This window comes from Palaemon carinicauda, chromosome 42 (assembly GCF_036898095.1).
Source record: "Palaemon carinicauda isolate YSFRI2023 chromosome 42, ASM3689809v2, whole genome shotgun sequence".
Classification (NCBI taxonomy): Eukaryota; Metazoa; Arthropoda; class Malacostraca; order Decapoda; family Palaemonidae; genus Palaemon; species Palaemon carinicauda.
In genome coordinates, this window is record NC_090766.1 from 35,349,867 (window position 1) to 35,374,397 (window position 24,531).

Consider the following 24,531-nt stretch of genomic DNA (forward strand, 5'->3'; position numbering starts at 1 on the left):
ATTCCCCATAATTTGCACCAAGCATCAATTTTAGCTAGAGCTCTGTTAAGGTATTCAGCAACCCCAGAACTACATTCAGGAGATGGAATTGTTGCAAAGAGAGTATCATCATCTGCATATGCAACGAGCTTTTTTCTCTAGGCCAAACTACATGATATGTGTATATAATATATAGTAATGAGCCAAGCATACTACCCTGAGGAACAACAAGTAGTACATTCCTATATTCACTATGGTACCCCTCAACACCAACTCTATGTGACCAATTGCTTGAAAGTTCAATAATTATTATAAAAAACACCCACCCAATTCTAACGTTTTCAGTTTGAAAGCAAGGGCATCATGATTAACATGGTCGAATGCAGTTCTAAAATAAAGGCCAATCATATGAACCTCTTGACCACAATCAAGGGATTTCTGTATAGCATTGGAGATGCTACAGAGGGTATCCCATGCTCCAAGGCTTTTACGAAAGCTAAATATCAAATTAGAGAACACATGGTATGTACAGTATACCTATTTAGATGTTATGACAAAAGACCTAAATTTTAGAATAACATGGGAATTACTGAAATTATGCAGTAATCAGCGTGATTTTACCAACGTCAAACGCACTACATATTGGTGTAACAATACCAATTTTCCATCAAGTGCGAAAAGAACCCCTATTCGCTTTCTTGCGGAAAGTAACCAATAATTCAGAAGCAAAGAAATGTGCAGTCTTTATAAAAAACAAAGAAAAAATATCATTTTGGTCTACACCTCCCTGAACATTAAGGACAGTCATGAGAGCTTTAATTTCACGAGATCGAAAAGCTAAATTAGTTGGTTTAGCCTCAGGAAAACAGGAATCAGGATGATCAAGTTTCTCATTAATCCGTTTACGTTTTTCACTGTGTGGTTAAAATGTGGTTTTTAATAGAAATCTTTCCCTTATCTTTTATAATTTTTTTTTCTTTTTTGGATAATTTAGTTTCTGTGGTGTTGGTGCTTTCAATTTTTTTCTACGTATATATTTTATAGTGTTAGTGAACAAAAGTGGCATCGAAAAAATTATCAAGAAGTACAGTAGCCAGTAAAGTAGTAAAGGTTTTCATTTTTGGAAAGGTAAAGATGATCAAAAAGTAGCCAGTACAGTACTAAAGGTTTTCATTTTTGGAAAGGTAAAGATGATCAAGAAGTAGCCAGTAAAGTACTAAAGATTTCCATTTTTGGAAAGGTAAAGATGATCAAGAAGTAGCCAGAAAAGTACTAAAGGTTTTCATTTTTGGAGAAATAAAAATGATCAAGAAGTAGCCAGTAAAGTACTAAAGGTTTTCATTTTTGGAAAGATAAAGATGATCAAGAAGTAGCCATTAAAGTACTAAAGGTTTTCATTTTTGGAAAGGTAAAGGTGATGAAGAAGTAGCCAGTAAAGTAGTAATACCAGTTGTAGTACCTGTTGTTGTACCACTGGTAGTTCCAGTAGTTGTACCAGTGGTTGTACCAGTAGTAGTTCCTGTAGTAGTACCAGTTGTAGTACCTGTTGTTGTACCAGTGGTAGTTCCAGTGGTTGTACCAGTGGTTGTACCAGTGGTAGTTCCTGTAGTAGTACCAGTCGTAGTACCTGTTGTTGTACCAGTGGTAGTTCCAGTGGTTGTACCACTAGTAGTTCCTGTAGTAGTACCAGTCGTAGTACCTGTCGTTGTACCAGTGGTAGTTCCAGTAGTTGTACCAGTTGTAGTTGCTGTAGTAGTACCAGTTGTAGTACCTGTTGTTGTACCAGTGGTAGTTCCAGTTGTTGTACCAGTAGTAGTTCCTGTAGTAGTACCAGTTGTAGTACCTGTTGTTGTACCAGTGGTAGTTCCAGTAGTTGTACCAGTTGTAGTTCCTGTAGTAGTAGCAGTTGTAGTTCCTGTAGTAGTAGCAGTTGTAGTTCCAGTGGTAGTACCAGATGTAGTACCTGTGGTTGATCCTTGAAAATAGATATGAAAAATATATTGAATGATTCTGTATGAGGGTTACAGTCGTTTTCATCCATATTTTAATTTTTTCTTTATTAAATTTACCTGAATTTAACTTTTTTTTATTATTTTTTTCATGAATATTTATTTTTTCACAAAAATGTTTTTGTCTTTTCCAAGGTTATATCTAAAAATGTGTGCCCTAAGCGGATGTTTAAACTTCTAACTCTGAGTAGAAATCTTTCAGTAATATAAAGTTTCTCATATGATTGCTTCTCTATTTTTTAATATCCACTTCTAATTCACTAAGAGAATCAAATTTATATTAATCAATAAATAATATAAGGGATGTCATATGGTATATCCCATGTTTTGAAATTGTAACATTTTCGAAGATATTTAGCCTATGTGACTGTAAATCGAAATAAACAAAACTCCTGATTACTCAGCCACAACTGCTTAGCAAAAGTAATTATCCAGAGGGATAGACAGAAATCTAGTTCTAGGATAGTAAGCCAGATCACAACTGATAGAAATGTGCAATTTTGTTTGTACTCTAAATACAAGCAATAATCCCAGTTGGAAATTAAATAGAAAACATATATTGGCTCTTAGGGAATTCTTTTCGGAATTTACAATGTATCATCATCAATGATATATTAATGATGAAACTGTCGACTTATATGTCTACTGTAGGCTCTAGAGCCTTTAAATATGCAGCCCCGAGACTTGACAATAAGCTCCCACGAGATATCCAAATGATTGAAAATATTGAAGTTTTCTAGAGGAAACTGAAGACTGTCTTATTCCGTGAGTCCTATGGCAGAGACGATTTAACTGTAAATGAGCATTACGTGATATGAAATGTTGAATACTCTGAACGAACAAGAGAAAATGACAGTGGAGGTCCTGTAGAGAGTAGGGTTCCTCTGCTGTAGGGGTTCAGAAAAGCAACCATCAAAGTAAAAGTAAATACTCGGGTTATAATGAAGCCTGGTTAGGTAGTTAAGAAAAAAAAGAGCTTATCACTTACCATACGTGTGAAGGTGTTTGAGAACTGTGTTGTTATACAGTTTTTGGGGAAAATCTCCCATATCAAGATCTTGAGTGTATTTGTTGAGTAAAAGAATATTGTACCCAAACTTGGACTTCAATTTTATGTGGAAATTATGCCAATAAAAAATTTTCTTTGAAAGAAAAGTTCAAGTTAGTAAAAGGAACTTGACCCATCCCTCATTAGTTTTGAGAAAGTTTATACATCTAAATTCTCTGATAGAGAGAGAGAGAGAGAGAGAGAGAGAGAGAGAGAGAGAGAGAGAGAGAGAGAGAGAGAGAGAGAACTCAGCCCATCATCCCTTTTATGGCTGACTAATATTAAATGATATGGGCTTTGTTTTGGCTTGTGTTTATGTAATAAAAGCATTAATAAGCTATTTTGCAAATAGAAAAAAACCGTAGAATCCAAATCCATTGAAGCAAAGCTAGAGTCACCAGTAAAATGGGACAGCAGTAATATAAAAGTTTGCTGCGCTGTACTGAAGCCATTCGTAACTAGACATTTTCTCGGAGTAACTGCAATGCCACCCGAAAGCATGTTGTATTGGCTGTATTGGAAAACGGTTGAATTTGTTCTAGCAGTCGCACATGCGGTACTTCAAGCGGTTAGTACATGCTGTTGTACCTATAGTCATACCTGTAGTTGTGTCAGTGGTCGTAGCAGTGGTAGAAACGCTGGTAGTTCCAGTAGTTGTACCAGTGGTTGTATCAGTAGTTGTACCTGTGGTAGTTCCTGTTGTAGTACCAGTTGTAGTACCAGTTGTTGTGCCGGTGGTAGTTCCAGTAGTTGTACCAGTGGTTGTATCAGTAGTTGTACCTGTAGTTGTACCAGTGGTAGTTCCTGTTGTAGTACCAGTGGTAGTACCTGTTGTTGTGCCAGTGGTAGTTCCGGTAGTTGTACCAGTTGTTGTATCAGTAGTTGTACCTGTAGTTGTACCAGTAGTAGTTCCTGTTGTAGTATCAGAAGTAGTTCCTGTTGTAGTACCAGTGGTAGTACCTGTTGTTGTGCCAGTGGTAGTTTCAGTAGTTGTACCAATGGTTGTATCAGTAGTTGTACCGGTGGTAGTATCAGTAGTAGTTCCTGTTGTAGTACCAGTGGTTGTATCAGTAGTTGTACCTGTAATTGTACTAGTAGTAGTTCCTGTTGTAGTACCAGTGGTAGTACCTGTTGTTGTGCCAGTAGTAGTTCCAGTAGTTGTACCAGTGGTTGTACCAGTAGTAGTTCCTGTTGTGGTACCAGTGCTAGTTCCGGTTGTAGTACCAGTGGTAGTACCTGTTGTTGGGCCAGTGGTAGTTCCAGTAGTTGTACCGATGGTTGTACCAGTAGTTGTACCTGTAGTTGTACCAGTAGTACTTCCTGTTGTAGTACCAGTGCTAGTTCCTGTCGTTGTGCCAGTGGTAGTTCCAGTAGTTGTACCAGTTGTTGTATCAGTAGTTGTACCAGTAGTAGTTCCTGTTGTAGTATCAGAAGTAGTTCCTGTTGTGGTACCAGTGGTAGTACCTGTTGTTGTGCCAGTGGTAGTTCCAGTGGTTGTACCAATGGTTGTATCAGTAGTTGTACCTGTAGTTGTACCAGTAGTAGTTCCTGTTGTAGTACCAGTGGTAGTACCTGTTGTTGTGCCAGTGGTATTTCCAGTAGTTGTACCAGTGGTTGTATCAGTAGTTGTACCTGTAGTTGTACCAGTAGTAGTTCCTGTTGTAGTACCAGTGCTAGTTCCTGTTGTAATACCAGTGGTAGTACCTGTTGTTGTGCCAGTGGTAGTTCCAGTAGTTGTACCAATGGTTGTACCAGTAGTAGTTCCTGTTGTGGTACCAGTGGTAGTACCTGTTGTTGTGCCAGTGGTAGTTCTAGTAGAAGATCCAGTAGTAGTGCCAGCGGTAGTACCTGTTGTGGATTTAATGGTATTTACAGTATTGGTACCAGTTGTGCCAGTGATAGTTATTGTATCAGTCCCACTAGTAGTGGTGTTAGTTCCAATAGTAGTTAAAGTGGTAGTGCCAGTATTTGTGCTAGTAGTAATATCTTTAGTTGTGACACTTGAGGTATCGGTTGTTGTACCAGTATTAGCAGTACCAGTGGTGGTAACTGTTGTTTTGTCAGTGGTAGTTGCAGTCGAAGCTTCAGTAGTTATTCCAGTGATTGTATCAGTCGTAGGGATAAGGTTATTGCCAGTTGTAGTTTCAGTAATAGTTCCTGTTGGTATTTCAGTCGTAGTTCCAGTGTTAGTACTTGTAGTTTTGCCTGTGTCACTGCTAGTTGCAGTTCCTGTAGTTGTACCAGTTGGTGTACCAGTGGTAGTTCTAGTGGTAACATCTTTGGATGTTGCTTGAAAATATAACAGAAATGTAAATAACTTTGATCTGAGTTTTTCAGTCCTCTTCATCTACTTTTAAATATTAGTTCCGGATTCAAATATCTTAGTATTTATTTTTCCTTATTTTTTTTCTTTAATACAAAGAGCAAATTTTTCTTTGAAAGAACTAATGCTATTGTTTAATGTTCCAGTTTATATTCTTTCCATTTACCTATATTTATGAATAAAGGAAATATACATATTTTTATAAGAATTTCTCAGATATTCAGTGTACATATTTGAAGCGTTAAGTGAACTCAATGTATATTACGAGAGATATCCTGCCATATATTACAAGTGTCAGAAATGTTATAAATTTAAAGAAGGCCACTTTGTTTATAAATTCCAGTTATAATCACAAGAGTTTTTTCTGCTGTAGTTAATGCAGATTTGGTAGGGCCAATAGTTAAGCTTATTATACTTCCATCGCTATAAATTATTTTGATTGCGTTAACTTTGTCTTTGATTATGCATTTTGTAATTCTAAAGCTATTTTATGTTTGATGTGAGTAATAGGGCCTTTAATTGTATAAGTGGCATTGACAATGATAGTATATAAACATATATGATAATACACTCGACTGTATTAAAAGTTAATTCAAAGAAAATCCTGTGAACAGAGATATATTTTTTCGACTGAATTAATGGTATTTTATTGTAGCAACGCAAAAAAGAGTATAAAAACTTTGAATAGTGATGTTAATAACTGTCTATGAGTATTTCCTTGTAAGTAACTTCTTTAAAGATGTAAAGGTGTGACAGGCCATATCAGGAGGCTGGGTGTGCGGGTCACTCCGGGGTCATCAATGTGACGGGCCAAGAGTAGTTTGTAACTCAGTTGCTTTTATCTCGCCTTTTGAGTCACAACCTACTTTTGGCCCGTCACAAGGGAATGGCTAGGAGATTAGAATAATTGTATTTCGTTTACTCTTGTGAAGCATAAACTTAGGGCTCGGCCAGATCAAGCGCGGCTAGCGGCGAGGTTAGCGGCAAGAGGTTATGGCGGCAAATTGAAACCTTAGGTATCTTATGTAGGTGGCCAGATAGGAGGCGCGGGGTTATGGTGGCAAATTGAAACCTTAGGTATCTTATGTAGGTGGCCAGATAGGAGGCGCGAGGCGCGAGGCTAACCTCGCCGCTAGCCGCACTTAGTCTGGCCGGGGCCTTAGTAAGGCTCCCATGAAGCATAAGTTTTGTTATATAAAACAGTACGAAAAGTTTGAATATAAAAGTATCAAAGAATTTGTGATCTAAGAAAGACCTTGGTAAAAAGGAGAGAATGTTTAGGTGTAAATAATAGTGGTATATCAACTTTACTCATTTTTTTAATGAGGCGCATTTGCACAGACTTGCAGGGGTACCCTTTTAGCTCGGAAAAGTTTCTTGCTAGCTGACTGGTTGGACAAAGTAATTCTATCCAATCAGTTAGCAGGAAACTTTTCCGAGCCAAAAGGGCACCCCTGTGAATCAGTGCAAATGCGCCTCATTATGAAAATAGAGTATAGTAGTATATTAGCGGTAATTATACATAATTGATAATAACTAGCAATAATATTTAGATTAAAATAAAATCTGAAAGACACAAATTACAATTTTTAAGAGCATTGAAGCGAAGCCAGATATAGCAGCACAATAAGCAAGTACTTAAAAATGTAAATTTCTTATAAAGTCAATATTAACAACATCCTCTCAAAAGGAGAAATTCCTTATATCTGCTGTAATTGCCCAATCAGATGTTCATGTAGGAGTAGTATGGGGAGTGATATTACCTGTAATTGTCCAAGTGATCGAACTATTGTTATGAGGGAAAGTACCTGTAGTTGTGACAATTTTTTGTTGTTGTTAAGGTTTTGGTAGAGGTACTAGCAGTAGTATTGGTAGTAGTTCCTGTTGTAGAGCCTACAATAGTTGTAGTGGTAGTGGGAAGATCTATAGTTTTGACAATGGTAGTACCCATGGCAAATGCAGTGACTGCTTCTATTGGTATCCCGGTGGTGGTATGAGTGGTTGTATGTGAGTTAGAATAGCTGGAAGGATCTGTAGTTGTGTTAGTGATAGTTCCTGTGGTAGTTCCAATAGTATTATCGTGATAGTATTTGTTGTAGAGTCAGTAGTAGCTCCTGTAGTTGTCTCAGTGGGAGTCTGTGGTTGTTTCTTGGAAATGAAGAGAAAATAGTAATTTTTTTTTTATATTGTAAGAAAACATTGATTCAAAAGGAAACTCCTTCTAGCTACAAATATCATTCATGTGATATATTGAGAGTTATGCTGGCATGAAAGCAATACCTCTAGACTGTCTTGCCACGGCAGTTATATTGGCATGGCAGTGACGTATCTTTGTGAAAGACTGAACAACATAGAGCCCACACAAAACAAAACAAAAGGTTTCTCCTACTTACTAATAGAAGAAGGAATTTTATAAAGAAACCCAGCATAACTTTTTAGCCGAAGATCGGCGAAGAAGCAGTCTGACTGCCATGTCACGTGCTTTGGCCCATCAAGATTCAGAGGATAATCAAGGAAATACTATTGGCTACCAAGAAAGGGCTACAGATAACCAAGAAAATACTACTGGCAACCAAGAAAATGTTACAGGTAACCAAGAAAATACTACCGGCAATCAAGAAAATGTTACAGATAACCAAGAAAATACTACTGGCAATCAAGAAAATTTTACAGATAACCAAGAAAATACTACTGGCAATCAAGAAAATGTTACAGATAATTAAGAAAATACCACTGGCAACCAAGAAATTGTTACAGATAACCAAAAAATACTACTGGCAACCGAGAAAATGCTACAGTTAACCAAGAAAATGCTACTGATAACAAAGGACCAATTCAAGTGCGAGCTCAGCATAGAAAGAGAATGACTGCTGTGCCAAAGGCCTCGGGCAATCAGAATATTTGGCGACCAGAAGATCAGGTATTTAGTTATAAATAGAACTGAGAGGCACAAATTTCTTCAGTCTACTCTGGCCATGCTTGAAAGAAGCAAAGCCATATACTTCAAAACGTTGCAGCAACAAGAAAACACTGAGGATAAAAGGAAAGAATAATGAAGTAGTTGGTAGAATGTGGCTGGCAATAACTGAAGATGAAGAAATAATTCTTCAGACTTACAAAAGGGCAAAATATCAGCTTACAATGCAATCAGTGTAAAGATGGAAATAATTATAAAATATGTTTTTTTACCAGTAATGTCGTTGATGATTATATTTAATTTCCCTTTTGTAGATGAATAAGTTTAACAAAATTTGCACAATCATATTTTCCAATGCGTTGCTCAAAACCTTTTGTTCAAATATCACAAAATTCCAATAAAATTAAAATTTATGTTTAGACCCTAATGTATCCAAAAGAAGAAGAGGATGAAGACAGCTACATTACACAAGCATTCATATATGCATTTTGTATGATGCATTTTTAACTTAATCTGAAAACCATAATCAGCAGTTATTATTTTCTGATTACCTTACTGATAAAAGACACTTTCAGAGAATGCAGAAGAATGGCTTCAATAGTTTGTGAGTTGTATGCCAAGCAGTTTCTAGATTTAATAGATGATGGATAGTTACGAACTAAGCAGAGCATTTGAAAAGATCTTCAACAGTGAGGTAAAGATATCAAGTAGACATGAAAGCAAAACGAGCAATGGCCTTTACATCTTATGTGTTTGTAATGTTCAAGAACACCTGCATAAATGAAATTCTATATTTAAGCCAAGTCAAGCTATCACCATACTTCAGACTAAAGGTAAAAAAATCACTCCGGAAACAATGGACAGGGTAAATGCCAGAATCGAGATACATATCAAAAGGGATCTACTTTAGAAACAAAAGGCAGGAAGGGTAAGAGCTGCGTTGGTCAAATATATAGTAGGCCTTTGTCATTTCATATGCAACTAACCTGTTAAACAATGCAGTAGAAACTTTAATACTTGATTCTAAACAGGACTCATATTTATTGATATATTAAAATGATTAAAGCAATTGATAATATTTTAGGAAGAAATATAATGACATGAAAATGTAACACTTCAAGGCAACTTTTTGAGCAATGATATGTATTAAAATTTCTTGAGAAAATAGCACTATTCTTTAAGCTAAAGATCCTGTCGTTGGCTTAAGACTTGGAATTGTGATTTGAATTAGAAATATTTATCCTACCAATAAGAGGAACGTTGAATGATAAGAAACTGCAGTTACTACTGGGAAGTATAAAGATTTGACACTAGGTTTAGTATATGAGAACCAAGCAAAGGTAAATCTGGCTTCACTTCAACTGACGCCTCGTCAGTTGAAGTGAAGCCAGATTTAGCATAGGAATAAGAGTTCCTTAGGGATAAAGCCTTCCCTAAAAGCATCCTTGTAATATCAGCAACTGCAACTTGCCAAGTGGATACTGTATCTGATGTGCTTCGCGCGTCGTAATAGCGGTAGCGGAAGCATTTGCAGTTATACCAGTAGTAGTACTGGTGGTAGTACCTGTGGTTGTACCAGTAGTAGTTGCTGTGGTAGTTCCAGGATTGGTACCTGTGGTAGTGCCAGTGCTTGTTCCAATTGTGGTTCCAGTAGTTGTATCAGTGGTAGTTCCAGTGAAAGTACCTGTGGTAGTTCCTGTAGCTGTGGCAGTGGTAGTACCTGAAGCAGTACCTATTATAGTGCTAGTGCTAGTTACTGTATTGGCATCAGTTGTAGTACCCGTGATAGTACCTGTTGTTGTACTAATAGTAGTTCCAGGAGTGCCAGTGGTAGTACCTGTTGTTATGCCAGTGGTAGTTCCAATAGTTGTAAGAGTGGTAATTGCAGGGGATATTCCAGAGGTATTATCTACGCTAGCTCCAGTGGATGTTCCAGTGGTAGTGCCTATACTAGTTTCAATGGAAGTTCCAGTAATAGTACCTGTGCTGGTTCCGGTGGACGTTCCAGCAATAGTACTTTTGCTAGGTCCTGGGGATGTTTCAGTGGTAGTACTTATGCTAATTCCAGGGGAAGTTCCACTAGTATTACCTGTGCTAATTCCAGGGGAAGTTCCACTTGTATTACCTGTGCTAATTCCAGGGGATGTTTCACTAGTATTACCTGTGCTAATTCCAGGGGAAGTTCCACTTGTATTACCTGTGCTAATTCCAGGGGAAGTTCCACTAGTATTACCTGTGCTAATTCCAGGGGAAATTCCACTAGTATTACCTGTGCTAATTCCAGGGGAAGTTCCAGAGATATTACCTATGCTAGTTCCAGAGGATGTTCCAGTAACAGTACCTTTGCTAGATTCAATGGATGTTCCAATGGTTGTACTTATGCTAATTCCAGGAGAAGTTCCAGTGATAGTACCTGTGGTGGTTCCAGCGGTGGATCCTGTAGTAGTAGTTGTAATTGTGCCAGGGATATTTTCAGTTGTAGTTCCAGTGGTGGTAGCTGTAATTGTGCCAGGGATAATTTCAGTTGTAGTTCCAGTAAAGTGAAATAAGATTAGAAATATACATCTACATTACTTTCATTATTTTTCATTTAACTGTCTATATGTCTTTGTCTCTCCCTTTACTTATGTTTATTCCTTACATTTAAGATACATTTTGAAAACGTAACTTCAAAATTAAATATATTCCCCCAGTTTTTAATTTCATTGTTATGTTTTCCTCTTGTGAAATTGTTTTCCAAAATCTTATAGACCCCAAGGATTGGCTTTTTTTCAAGAGATTTTCTTGTGCACTTGTGTCATCGTTATAATAATAATGCTAATTACCAAAATATCAATAAAATACTTTGTTGTTCGCCTGAAATGACTAATGAGAATCTATAAACTTAGTGCTTGACCATATTTTTGGGAAATGAAATGAGGTGTCATAAAAGGAAAAGACTACAAAGCAAAGTGCTTCAAACCCTTGTGATAGAAAAGCAAAAAATAAAAAGCAAATCATCATTTGAAAAACAACTTGAAAAACTTGTTCCTCAAAACATGAAGTAATTGCAAAAAACAGTTGTCAACCACCAGCCAACTCCTTTGTTGTGATTTGCTTTGAACCATTCCCAACACAAGACCTACAGACCAATCGTTCATTTTCTGCTTTAGTAATCCTTATATAAAAAGGTATCTTGTAATTTTCATAATTAAAGCAAAATCTATTAAACCACAGCCAACGAGCTGTCAATGTAACCGAAGCTGTCTGTTGCTGTTTGGGCAAATAAGGTTTGCAAATATCTGTCGATTTGAATTCTTTTATGTAGATATATAAATTCTCCAATACAGTCATATTAAGCAGGATCACTAGGCTACCAGTTGCTGTTGCCTTGGTCATTGTCGTACTAGGTGTAGTATCTAAAGTAATGTTTGTTGTAGAGCCTGTAGTTGTGCTAGATGAGGTTCCAGTTGTAATACTTGTGTGGTAGTAGTATATTGAATTGTGTCAGTGATAGTACCAGTGGTTGTAGCAATAGCTGTTATGTTAGTTCAAGTAGTAGTATCTAAGGTTTATCAGTAGTTATGACATTGGTAGTACCTGTGATGGTAAAGGCGGGTTTACACGGTTGAACGCTTTGTCAAACGCGGTTCGATAGACCAGTGTTTGAAGTGATGTTTGAACATATGAACGGGGTATTCGGTTGTCAAACACGCTCGTCGAACAGTTTGAAGGAAGTCTGTTCTCACCTGACTTTTGTGGGTGGGGATTCATTGTCTCCAAGCCTTATACATTTATGGCTGACTCCACCTCTTCGAACTATTTGACAAGCAGGTTCGTGAACCGGGTTCGACGAACCGTTCGATCATGTAAACCCCGCTTAAGTGCTCTGTCTATTGTGGTAGCTTTAACAGTGCCAGGGATACTGTAGAACCTATGGGGTGCTTGCTATATTACGTGTGGTACTCTCATCCAAGGTTTAAAATACTTTACCAGAACTCAAAGTGATTCCACTTGAAGTTGAAGGTGCTGAACCAGAACTCATAGTGCCTCCACTTGTTCCTGCAGAAGTGATTTATGTAACGCATGCACTGGATATTCATAATATAAAAGATAAATCAAGAAAAATATCAGCATCAATTATTTTATTTTGATCTACTTTCTTGTCATTTTTTGGGAAATTTCTTTGAAATTATAAACTTGAATCACAACCATCAACTTTAACCTTAATATCACATTCACTCAAACGCATAACCCATTCTGACGATTTTTACCGACATCAAGTCCGAGTTCATAAATGCAATTTCTCAAGTTAATGTAGATTTAAATGCCGTCATGTTTTTTGACATACTTTTCATAAACATCTTTATGAACCCTGTTGCGATTTTTCTATTGCCTAAGATTTCACTGATTTTTTTTCACCTTTATCCTCATGGAATTTTATCATCTCTATCTTTTTCCTGTCTGTGGGTAAGTTGAATTTGATTTTGCCAAATAGTTTTCTTATCTTTAGAGGTTGAATAAAAAGCCCCAACCCTATCAGCAGCAGATACATCAGAAATATTTCTATTGTTTATCCACACTATGCCATTCATCTGCACCCTTCACCATACATACTCTGGTGCTTCCTGTTCCAAAATCTAATGATACTGTTTGAATTGAAAATTCCAATAATGGAATTCTCTAACGCTTGGGTGGTTCTCTGGCTTGTTATCTACATGGTGAAAATATCTACACTGTACAAATTCATTATTATTAAAATTATTAGTATTTTGACTATTGTTGTTGTTGTTGTTGTCAACATTATCATTTCTACTGACTAAATGGAAAAATACCATACCTGATGAAGATGAGGTAGGAACTGAAGGCTCAGCAGTAGATTGACTAAGTGAGGGCGTAGTGGTAGGAGTTGAAGCAAGAGTTGGACTTGAAGTTGGGGTAACAGGATTTGGACCAGTGGTTGGAGTAACAGGGTTTGGACCAACAGTTGTAGTAACAGGGTTTGGACCAACAGTTGTAGTAACAGGGGTTGGACCAACAGTTGGAGTAACCGGGTTTGGACCAACAGTTGTAGTAACAGGGTTTGGACCAGTGGTTGGAGTAACAGGGTTTGGACCAGTGGTTGGAGTAACAGGGTTTGGACCAACAGTTGAAGTCACAGGGTTTGGACCAATAGTTGTAGTAACAGGGTTTGGACCAGTGGTTGGAGTAACAGGGTTTGGACCAGTGGTTGGAGTAACAGGGTTAGGACCAATGGTTGGAGTAACAGGGTTTGGACCAATAGTTGGAGTAACAGGGTTAGGAGTGGGACCTGCAGAATTTGTAGTAGTTTTTTCATCAGTCACCGGTGGAATAGTAGGAGGATTGGTTGGAGATCCTGTATTTCCACCTGAAAATATTCAAAGAAATAATGTCTTTGTTATTTGATATATGCAGAACATACAAAGATAAAAGTTCAAAATGTTTATGGCAAAGATTTAGTCATTGTTTGAGAAGAGCAACTTATTAATTATTAAAGGGATAGAGGCTGCTCCTGAATGGCAGAGGCAAGGGACAGTGACATTGCCCTAGAGGCTGACCATATAAACATATGATCAGTGCCCAAGCCCCTCTCCATCCAAGACATGACTAGGGAGGGCCAGGCAATGGCTGCTGATGACTCAGCAAGTAGACCTATAGGCCCCCCCAAAACCCCTCATCCTTAGCTCATAAGGATGGTAAGGTTGGAGACGCTAAAGGAACTAACGCGTTTGAGCGGGACTCGAACCCCAGTCTGGCGTTCACCAGTCAGGGACGTTACCTTGTCAATTAATAGTTCAAATACCTGGAAGGCAGCATTTGCACTGTGCTCCTTTGCATCCTTTACCATCCACATTGCCGGAAGGACATTCACTTTTCTTGCTGACGCAAAATCCATCGGCATCTTTGCATGAAGGCTGGATTTTGCAAGCCTTTGCACAACACACACAATTTTTACCCTTGCATCCATTTTCAATGGTTCTCTTTTTAGCACTGCAAGATGCTCTGCACTCCCCCTTGTATTTCGAACAAACATCGTTTTCCTTGCCACTGCATTTATTCTTTGCTGTAAAAAAAAAAAAAGTTTCTTCGTAGATTTCTCTCTGAAATATATTTGCCAGTTTTGAAAATTTACTACAATTCTATGCTGAGATAGTATTCAAAATATTTTCATGAATTGCTAAACTAATGATAAATTTCATAAGGTAAGCCTGGGATCTACTAGATTACCTTATACCTATCCGTGATTCAATTGTGAATTCCCTAAACAGATTGAAAAGGTCGCTACCAAAATTATGTCCTACTTCAGACAAGCTTCAGATAAGTGGAAAACTCGGTCCTTCTTTCTCTGCCATAAATTGGACGTACTTTAATTTTATCGCATTCATTCGATATTTTGTGTTTATTTTGTCAATTAGATTTACTTGCTTAAAATTACTCTACACAATTATTTTTCTTCAATGATTATCAGGTATTTTCAATTAACCTATATGCTATTGTAGCATTGCTATGAATTAAAATGATATCTAGATAACTGCTATGTGGTCCAAAATTAATTACATGCAAAAAGAAACTAGTTACCAAGACAAGTTAATCAGCACCTTATTGTTGATGAAACTAAAAGAAAGTAATCGACATTTTGCCAAGATTTTCAAAACAGAAAAAGAGACCAAAAAGATATATCCGTAATTAACTGGAGAATCCACTCATGGTCAAGATTCTCAACCAATAAAAACTGATATTGTAAGGAAAGTGTTTATGATCATGATCAACGCAAGCTTTGGTCCAGCACCACAATAAAAAGGTATTGAAACTAAGCAAGGAGTCAGCTTATCATGGGGTCTGTTGGAATAGCAAGACCTAAACAACCAATAGACCGTCAGTAATATAAGTTAAGGGATTAACCTATAGATTTGAATGACAAAAAAATTACACCATTAGAATTATAGTAAGTGCTAAAATGTCAATAAAACTTAATTATTCTGAGTAAGGAAACATCTCTTCTTAGTAAGGAACGATTCGCGATACTAGGTAATAAATTGGCTTTTTGTAATAAATCTAAATGCTGCACTACTCCATTCAACATTGAAGTGCTATTGCTGGTAAGCAAATAACCCAACTCATGGTGAAACGTCAATGATGTTTAACAGAGAAATAACTTGCTGGAAAAAACTGTTAATACAAATACCAATAGAAGTGGTGAAATGTTAATGATATTTAGCAGGGAAATGAACTGCTGCAAAGACTGTTAATATAAAGACCAATACAATCGGTGAAACGTTAATGATGGTTAGCAGGGAAATAACTTGCTACAAAAACTTAATACAAAGACTAATAGAAGTTGTGAAACGTTAATGTTGTTTAGCAGGGAAATAACTTACTGCAAAGGCTGTTAATACAAAGACCACTAGAAGTGGTGAAACGTTAAAGATGTTCAGCAGGGAATTAACTTGCTGCAAAGACAATTAATACAAAGAACAATACAAGTGGTGAAACATTGATGAATTTAGCAGGGAAACAAGTTGCTGTAAAGACTGTTAATACAAAGACCAATAGAAGTGGTGAAACGTTAATGATGTTTAGTAGGGAAATAAGTTCCTGCAAAGACAGTTAATACAAAGACCAATAGAAGTGGTGAGACGCTAATGAAGTTTAGCAAGGAAATTACTTGCTACAAAGAATGTTATTACAAAGACCAGATTCACTCTTACTTTCAATACAACACTGGCAGCTTTCGTTGTTTTTGCAACCATTCTTCCTTACTTTGCCATTGCAAGTTTCTGTGTTCGGAATGCAGACGCCACCATTATTTGTGCAACCTTTCCTTGCCTCACAACTTTCTAAAAAACAAGATTAAGAAATTCAATAAAAAAGGAAAAGATTATTGCAATAAAGAAATTACATCTCTTATAATGCTATGGAAAAATGATCAGGAAGAAATTCAATTAAAGGTACAAATTGTATTTTAAGTGGCGTATCTTTCTGAAAATCTATACCCTTGCCTCTAGGCGTCAAAATTAATGGTAAATCAAGATAAACCTAAAAATAAAGCGTACCAAGTTTTTAATTAGATCAATAAGTTCGTAGTTTTTTTAAAGTTAAAGATTTTATCATATATATATATATATATATATATATATATATATATATATATATATATATATATATATATATAAACTAAATGTGCAATGGATCTTCTCATCTGATTCTTTAATTGCACGAAATTATAGATAAAGAATAGAATGACAACAATTGAACATAACGTACTGCAAAAACTGTTAATAGAAACACTAATAAAAGTGGTGAAATGTTAATGATGTTTAGCAGGGATATAACTTACTGCAAAGACTGTTAATACAAAGACCAAATTTACTCTTACTTTCTATACAACACTGACAGTTTCCTTTGGTACCGCAACCTTTCTCCCTTACTCGGCCATTGCAAGTTTCTGTGTCCGGAATGCAGACACCACCATTGTTTGTGCAGCCTTTCTTTGGCTTACAACTTTCTATTAAAAGATTAAGAAAAAATACAATCATAAATATGTAGATGATTATTATATTATATTATATCGTCCGAATTCATAGCTATACCTAATCTACTGTATATCAAGGATTCCCATTTGATATTATGCAAAGAAATAGCCTCTAAAAAAGGTTGAAATTTATGTTATTAATCACTGCTAATATAGCAGGACCTGAACTACCAATGGAATAATAATTACATTAAACAAGGAATTAACTTATAAAATTAAAACATAAGATAAACGGTAAAACAATTATACCATCAGAATGATAATTAGGGCTAAATTGACCATAAAACATTAATGATGTTCATTAAGGAAACATCTCTTCTTAGTAAGGAACAATTTACTAGGTAAGGAATTAGATTTCTGGAATAAATTTCAATGCAGAATGACTGTAATCGACATAGACGTGCTAATGTTAATAAGCAAATAACTTGACTCGTCCCTCCAAAATCACAGTAGGACACAAGATAGAAGTGGTGAAGCGTTAAAGATGTTTAGCAGGAAATAACTTGCTGCAATGACTGTTAATACAAAGACCAATAGAAGGGGTGAAACGTTAATGATGTTTAGAAAGGAAAAAAAATAGCTGTAAAAAATGTTAATACAAAGACCAATAGAAGTGAAGCAACGTTAATGATCTTTAGCATGGAAATAAATTGCTGCAAAGACTGTTGATACAAAGCCCAATAGAAGTGGTGAAACGCAATGATGTTTGGCAAGGAAATAACTTACTTCAAAGAATGTTAAAATAATTCCCAAAAGAAGTGGTGAAATGTTAAAGATATTGTGCACGGAAATAGCTTGCTGCAAAGACTGTTAATACAAAGGCCGATAGAAGTGGTGCAACGTTAATGATGTTTAGTATGGAAATTACTAGCGGCAAAGACTGTTAATACAAAGTCCAATAGAATTGGAGAAACGTTAGTGATGTTTAGCACAGAAATAACTTACTGCAAAGTCTGTTAATACAATGGCCAAAAGTTTTGAAACGTTATTAATGATGTTTAGCATGGAAATTAATTGCAGCAGAGACTCTTAATACAAAGCCCAATAAAAGTGTGAAATGTCAATGATGTTTAGCAAGGAAATAACTTCCTGCAAAGACTGGTAATACAATACTCAAAAGAAGAGGTGAAACATTAATGATGTCTAGCAGGAAAATAACTAACTGCAAGAACTGTTGACACAAAACCCAATAGAAGTGGTGAAACATTGATTATGTTTAGCAGGGAAATAAGTTGCTGAAGAGATTGTTGATAAAAAGACCAATAGAAGTTTTGAAACATTAATGATGTTTAGAAGGGAAATAACTTGCTGCAAAGGCTGTTAATACAGAGATCAATAAAATAGGTGAACGTTAATGATGCTTAGCAGGGAAATAACTTGCTGTAAAAAAATGATAATACAAAAACCAATAGGTGTGGAACCTTAACGATGTATAGCAGGGAAATAACTTGCTACAAAGACTAGTAATACAAAAACCCATAGAAGTGGTGAAACTTGCAGAAAAGACTATCAATACTAAGAACGATAGAAATAATGAAACTTTAGTCATGTGTAGCAGGGAAATAACCTGCTGCAAAGACTAGTAATACGAAGACCAATAAAAGTGGTGAAACTTTAATATTGTTTAGTATGGAAATAACTTGCTCCAAGCATTGTTAATTCAAAGACCATTAGAAGTGATGAAATGTTAATGATGTTCAGAGAGGAATAACTTGTTTCAAAGACTGTTAATAAAAAGCCCAATAAAGTGGTGGAACTTTGATAAAAAATCAGGGAAATTACATGCAGCAAAGTCTGTTAGTACAAGTGGTGAAATGTTAATGATATTTAACAGGGAAATAACTTGCTGCAAAGACTGTTAATACAAAGACCATTAGAAGTGATGAAATGTTAATGATGTTCAGGAGAGGAATAACTTGTTTCAAAGACTGTTAATACAAAGCCCAATAAAGTGGTGGAGCTTTGATGAAAAATCAGGGAAATTACATGCAGCAAAAATCTGTTAGTACAAGTGGTGAAATGTTAATGATATTTAACAGGAAATAACTTGCTGCAAAGACTGTTAATACAAAAGTCAATAGAAGTGGTGATATGTTATTGATGTTAACAGGGAAAAAACTTGTTTCAAAGACTGTTAATACAAAGACCAATAGAAGTGGTAAAACGGTAACGATTTTTAGCAGGGAAATAAAATGCTGGACAAATTGTAATACTAATACCACTAAAAGTGGTGAAATGCTAATGATTTTTAGAAAGGAAATAACTTGCTGCAAAGACTGTTAATACTACGAGCAATAGAAGAGGTGAAATGTCAATGTTATTTAGCATGTAAATAACTTGCTGCAAAGACTGTTAATAAAAAAACCAATAGAAGTTGTCAGTGTTAATGCTATTATCAGGGAAATTACTTGCTGCAAAGACTGTTAATACAAAGACCAATAGAAGTGGGGAAATGTTAATGTTGTTTATCATGGAAATAACTTGATGCAAAGACTGTTAATACAAAGAGCAATAGAAGAGCTGAAATGTTAATGATTTTTAGCAAGGAAGTAACTTGATGTAAAGACTGTGAATATTGAGACCAATAGAAATAGGGAAATGTTAACGATGTTTAGCAGGGAAATAACTTTCTGCAAAGACTGTTAATACAAAAAAAAAAAAAAAAACAATAGAAATGGTGAAATGTTAATGATGTTTAACATGGAAATAACTAAATTTAAACACTGTTAATATAAAGCCCAATAGAAGTGGTGAAATGTTAATGATGTTTAGCAGAGAAATAACTTACTGCAAAGAGTGTTGATACAAAGCCCAATACAAATGGGGAAACGTTAATGATGTTTAGCATGGATATTTCTTGCTGCAAAGACTATTAATACAAAACCCATAGCAGTGGTGAAACGTTAATGATTATCAGGAGGGAAATAACTTGTTGCAAAGACTGTTAATGAAAAGCCCAATAAAAGTGGTTAAACGTTAATTTTGTTTAAAATGGAAATAACTTGCTTCAAAGGCTTTTAATACAAAGTCTAATAGAATTAGTGAAACTTTAATGTTGTTTAGTAGGGAAATAACTTGGTGCAAAGACTGTTAATACGAAGCCCAATAAAAGTGGTGAAATGTTGATGTTGTTTAGCATGGAAATAACGTGCTGCAAATGCTTTTAATACAAAGGCTAATAGAAATGGTGAAACTTTAATGTTGTTTAGTAAGGAAATAAATTGCTGCAAAGACTGTTAATACAAAGTCCTATAGAAATGATGAAACATTAATTATCTTTAGCAGGGAAATAACCTTCTGCAAAGAATTTTAATACAAAGACCAATAGAATTGGTGAAACGTGAATGAAATTTAGTATGGAAATAAGTTGCACCAAAGACTGTTACTAAAAGACCAATAGAAGTGGTGAAACATTAATGTTGTTTAACATGAAAATAACCTGCTGCAAAGACTGTTAATGCAAAGCCCAATACAAGCGATGAAACGTTAACGATGTTCAGTAGGGAAAGAAATTTCACCAAAGACTTTTAATACAAAGACCAATAGAAATGGTGAACCGTTACTATGGTTTAGCATGGAATTAACTTGTTGCAAAAACTGTTATTGCAAACACCAATAGAAGTGGTGAAATGTTAATAATGTTAGCAGGGAAATAAATTGAGGTAAAGACTCTTCATTGAAAGACCAATAGAAGTGGTGAAACGTTGATGTTGTTTAGTATGGAGACAACCTGCTGTAAAGACTGTTAATACAAATAACAATAAGATTGGTGAAACATTAATGATGTTTAGGAGGGTAATAACTTGCTGCATAGACTGTTGATACTAAGACCAACAGAAGTGGTGAAACGTTAATATTGTTTAGCATGGAAATAAATCGATGCAAAGACTGGTAATACAAATACCAATAGAATAGGTGAAACGTTAATGATGTTTAGGAGGGTAATAACTTGCTGCAAAGACCAATAGAAGTGGTGAAATTTTAAAGTATTTTGAAGGTTTAAAGGCCGCTCATGAACAGGAGAGGCAAGGGACAGTGGCATTGCCCTATCAAGTACGATAATGCTCTGAAAACTGACCATATATACATATGATCAGCGCCAAAGCCCCCTCTACCCCCCTAGCTGCCCCAAGGCCAGGCAAGGGCTGCTGATGATTCAGCAGATTGACCTATAGAATCCCCAAACCCCCATCCTTAGCTCACATGGATGGTGATGTTGCAACGACCAAAGGAACTAACGAGTTTGAGCTGGATGTGAACCCCAGTCTGGCGTTTACCAGTCAATGATGTTACCGCATCTGCCACCACAACCTTGCTGCAAAAAATGTTAATGCAAAGACCAATGAAGGGATGAAACGTTAATGTTTTTAGCATGGAAACTACTTGTCGCAAAGACGATTAATAGAAAGACCAATAGAAGTGGTGCAACTTTAATGTTGTTTAGAATAGGAAATAACTTGCTGTAAAGGCTGTTAGTAAAGAAACGAATAGGAGTGGTGAAACGTTAATGTTGTTTAGCAGGGGAATAACTTTCTAAAAAGACTTAATACAAAGACCAATAGAAAAAGTGAAACGGTGAAAAAGCAAGGAAAAAAGTCGCTGCAAAGACTGTGATATAAAGAACAATAGAAGTGGTGCAACGTTAATATTGTTTATCATGGCAATAACTTGCTGTAGAGACGGTTAATACAAAAACCCTTAGAAATGGTGAAACGTTAAAGATTTATAGCAGGGAGATAACTTTCTGCAAAGACTGTTAATACAAAGACCAGTAGAAGCGGTGAAACGTCGGTGATAAGCCAGGAAAAAACCTTGCTGTAAAGGCTGTTAATACAAACAACAAATTTTCTATTACTTGGAACACAACACTGACAGCTTCCTTTGGGCTTGCAACCATTCTTCCTTACTCGGCCATTGCAAGTTTCTGTGTTCGGAATGCAGACGCCACCATTGTCTGTGCATCCTTTCCTTGGTGTACAACTTTCTAAACGCAGGTACAAAATGCAAGAATTCAATGAGAAATGAGTAAATGGTTTTATAAACTCTATACTTTTGATTTGTAGAAAACAATTTCATTCTATATACTTCTCTCCTGACAATAAATGCAATTAAGAGTTCTCACTACCTGCTAAAATGTTATAGATAATCATCTTTTACATTATTATCACATTTTATCTTAGAATGATATTGAAAAAAATATAAAAAGTTTCCTAATAATTAAGGATAGAACATAACAAAACATAATGACATGATTGACATGAAGGCCTAAATTATGAACGAAATTCTTTATCTTGCAGACTAGATTATTATTATCAAGGACAGTTTATGATATTTCACAAATATACTCATTATAGAATGACCAAAATTAGCGAGTAAGGATATGTGATACTATGCAAATAGTAAAAATTTTGCAAAATAAAAATAACTCTGAATAGAAAATGTCTCAAATTACATTAAAAGTGTTCATGATACTAAGTAAAGCATTAAACGTTTTGCAAAGTTTGTGAGAACAGGGGTGTGAATTAGTAAGAAAGTGATTGTGGTACCTAGTAACTAATTATATTCCCACAAAAGTTGCACAGCTTCACATAAAAGGCAATATGTTATTCGTCACAAAAACTGTTAATACAAAGACAAATAGCAATGGTGAAACGTTAATGATGTTTAGTAGGGAAATAACTTACCACAAAGACTGTTAATACCAAGACCAATAGAAGTGGTGCGATGTGAATGAAGTATAGCAGGGAAATAACTTACTGCAAAGACTGCTAATACAAAGCCTAATAGAATTGGTGAAACATTAATGATGTTTGGCAGGGAAACGAATTGCTGCAAGAACTGTTAAAACAAAGACAAATAGAAATGGTGAAATGGTAATTTTGTTTAGCACAAAAATAAGTTGCTGTAAATACTGTTAATACAAAAACCAATAGAAGTGGTGAAATGTTAATGACGTTTAGCAGGTAAATGACGCTTTGCACAGACTCTTAACACGAAGACCAATAGAAGAGGTGAAACAATAATGATGTTTATCAGGGAAATCACTTACTGGAAACAATGTTAATGCAGAGCCCAATAGAGGTGGTGAAATGGTAATGATATTTAGCAGGGAAATGACTTGCTGCAAAGAATGTTAATTCAATGACCAATAGATGTGGTGAAACATCAATGTTTTTTTAGCAGGGAAATAACTTGTTGCAAAGCCTGTTCATACAAAGATCAATAGAAGTAGTGAAACGTCAATGTTTTTAAGCATGGAAATAACTTGCAGCAAAAATTGTTAATACAAAGAGCAATGGTAATGATGTTTAGGTTGGAAATAACTTGCTTCAAAGACTGTTAATAACAAGACTAATAAAAGTGGTGAAACATTAATATTGTTCAGCATGAAAATAACTTGCTTCCAAGAATGTTGATACAAAGACCAATAGAAGTGGTGAACTATTAATGTTGTTTAGCATGGAAATAACTTGTTGTAAAACTGTTAATGCAAAGACCAATATAAGTGGTGAAATGTTGATGATGTTTACTAAGGAAATAACTTGATGCAAAGACTCTTCATAGAAAGACCAATAGAAGTGGTGAAACCCTAATGTTGTTTAATATGGAAATAACATGCCGAAAAGACTGTTAATACAAAGCCCTATAGAAGTGGTGAAACTTTAATAATGTTCAGCAGGGAAATAACTTGCTGCAATGACTTTTCATACAAAGACCAACGGAAGTGGTGAAACCTTAATGTTGTTTAGCATGGAAATAACTTGCTGAAGCGTTAATGATATTCAGCAGCCAAATAACTTACTGCAAAGACTGTTAATATAAGGACTAATAGAAGTGTTGAAAAATTTATTGATATTTAGAAAGGAAATAAATTGCTGCAAAGACTGTTAATACAAAGACTAATAGGTTTGGTGAAACGTTAAGGATGCTTAATTTGGAAATAAGTTTCAGCAAAGACTGTTAATGAAAAAACCGATAGAAGTGTTGAAACGTTAATGTTGTTTAGCATGGAAATAATTTCCTGTAAAGAATTAATACAAAGAACGATAGAAGTGGTGGAATGTGAATGAAGGTTAGAAGGTAAAAAATTACTGCAAAGTCTGTTAATACAAAGACCAAAAGAAGTGGTGGAACGTTGATGTTGTTCAGCAGGAAAATAATTTACCGCGAAGACTGTTAATACAAAGACCAGAGAAGTGGTGAAACGTGAATGAAGTTTAGTAGGAAAGTAACTTACTGCAAAGACTGCTAATAAAAAGCCCAATAGCATTGGTGAAATGTTAATGATGTTTAGCAGGGAAATGAATTGTGCAAAAATTGTTAATACAAAGACATATAGAAGTGGTGAAATGTTACTGTTGTTTTCAACAAAAATAAGTTGCTGAAAATATTGTTAATATAAAGACCAATAGAAGTACTGAAATGTTAATGACGTTTGGCAAGGAAATGACTCTTTGCAAAGACCTTTAACAGGTAGACCAATAGAAGAGGTGAAATGATAAGGATGATTAGCTGGGAAATAACCGACCGGAAACAATGTTAACGCAGAGCCCAATAGAAATGGTGAAATGGTAATGATGTTTACCATGGAAATAACATGCTGCAAAGTATGTTGATTCAAAGACCTATAGAAGTGGAGAGGCGTTAATGTTGTTTGGCATGGAAATGACTTGCTGCAATGATTGTTAACACGAAAACCAATAGATGTGGTGAAACGTCAAT

The 24,531-nt window shown here is 35.6% G+C and overlaps 1 protein-coding gene across 1 annotated transcript in view; it reads right to left on the reverse strand.

Moving 5' to 3' along the window:
- Nucleotides 1–1,373: 1,373 nt before the first annotated feature.
- The window catches only part of LOC137633098 (mucin-2-like), a 40,525-nt gene continuing 17,367 nt past the window's right edge, over nt 1,374–24,531 (reverse strand). Inside the window, exons 7-13 of the mRNA XM_068365259.1 lie at nt 16,654–16,782; nt 15,986–16,114; nt 14,080–14,340; nt 13,096–13,644; nt 12,249–12,317; nt 9,841–10,773; nt 1,374–1,954 (exon numbers count right to left, since the gene is read on the reverse strand). Of these exons, the coding sequence (XP_068221360.1) occupies nt 1,374–1,954; nt 9,841–10,773; nt 12,249–12,317; nt 13,096–13,644; nt 14,080–14,340; nt 15,986–16,114; nt 16,654–16,782 (2,651 nt within the window). The remainder of the gene's footprint in view (nt 1,955–9,840; nt 10,774–12,248; nt 12,318–13,095; nt 13,645–14,079; nt 14,341–15,985; nt 16,115–16,653; nt 16,783–24,531) is intronic.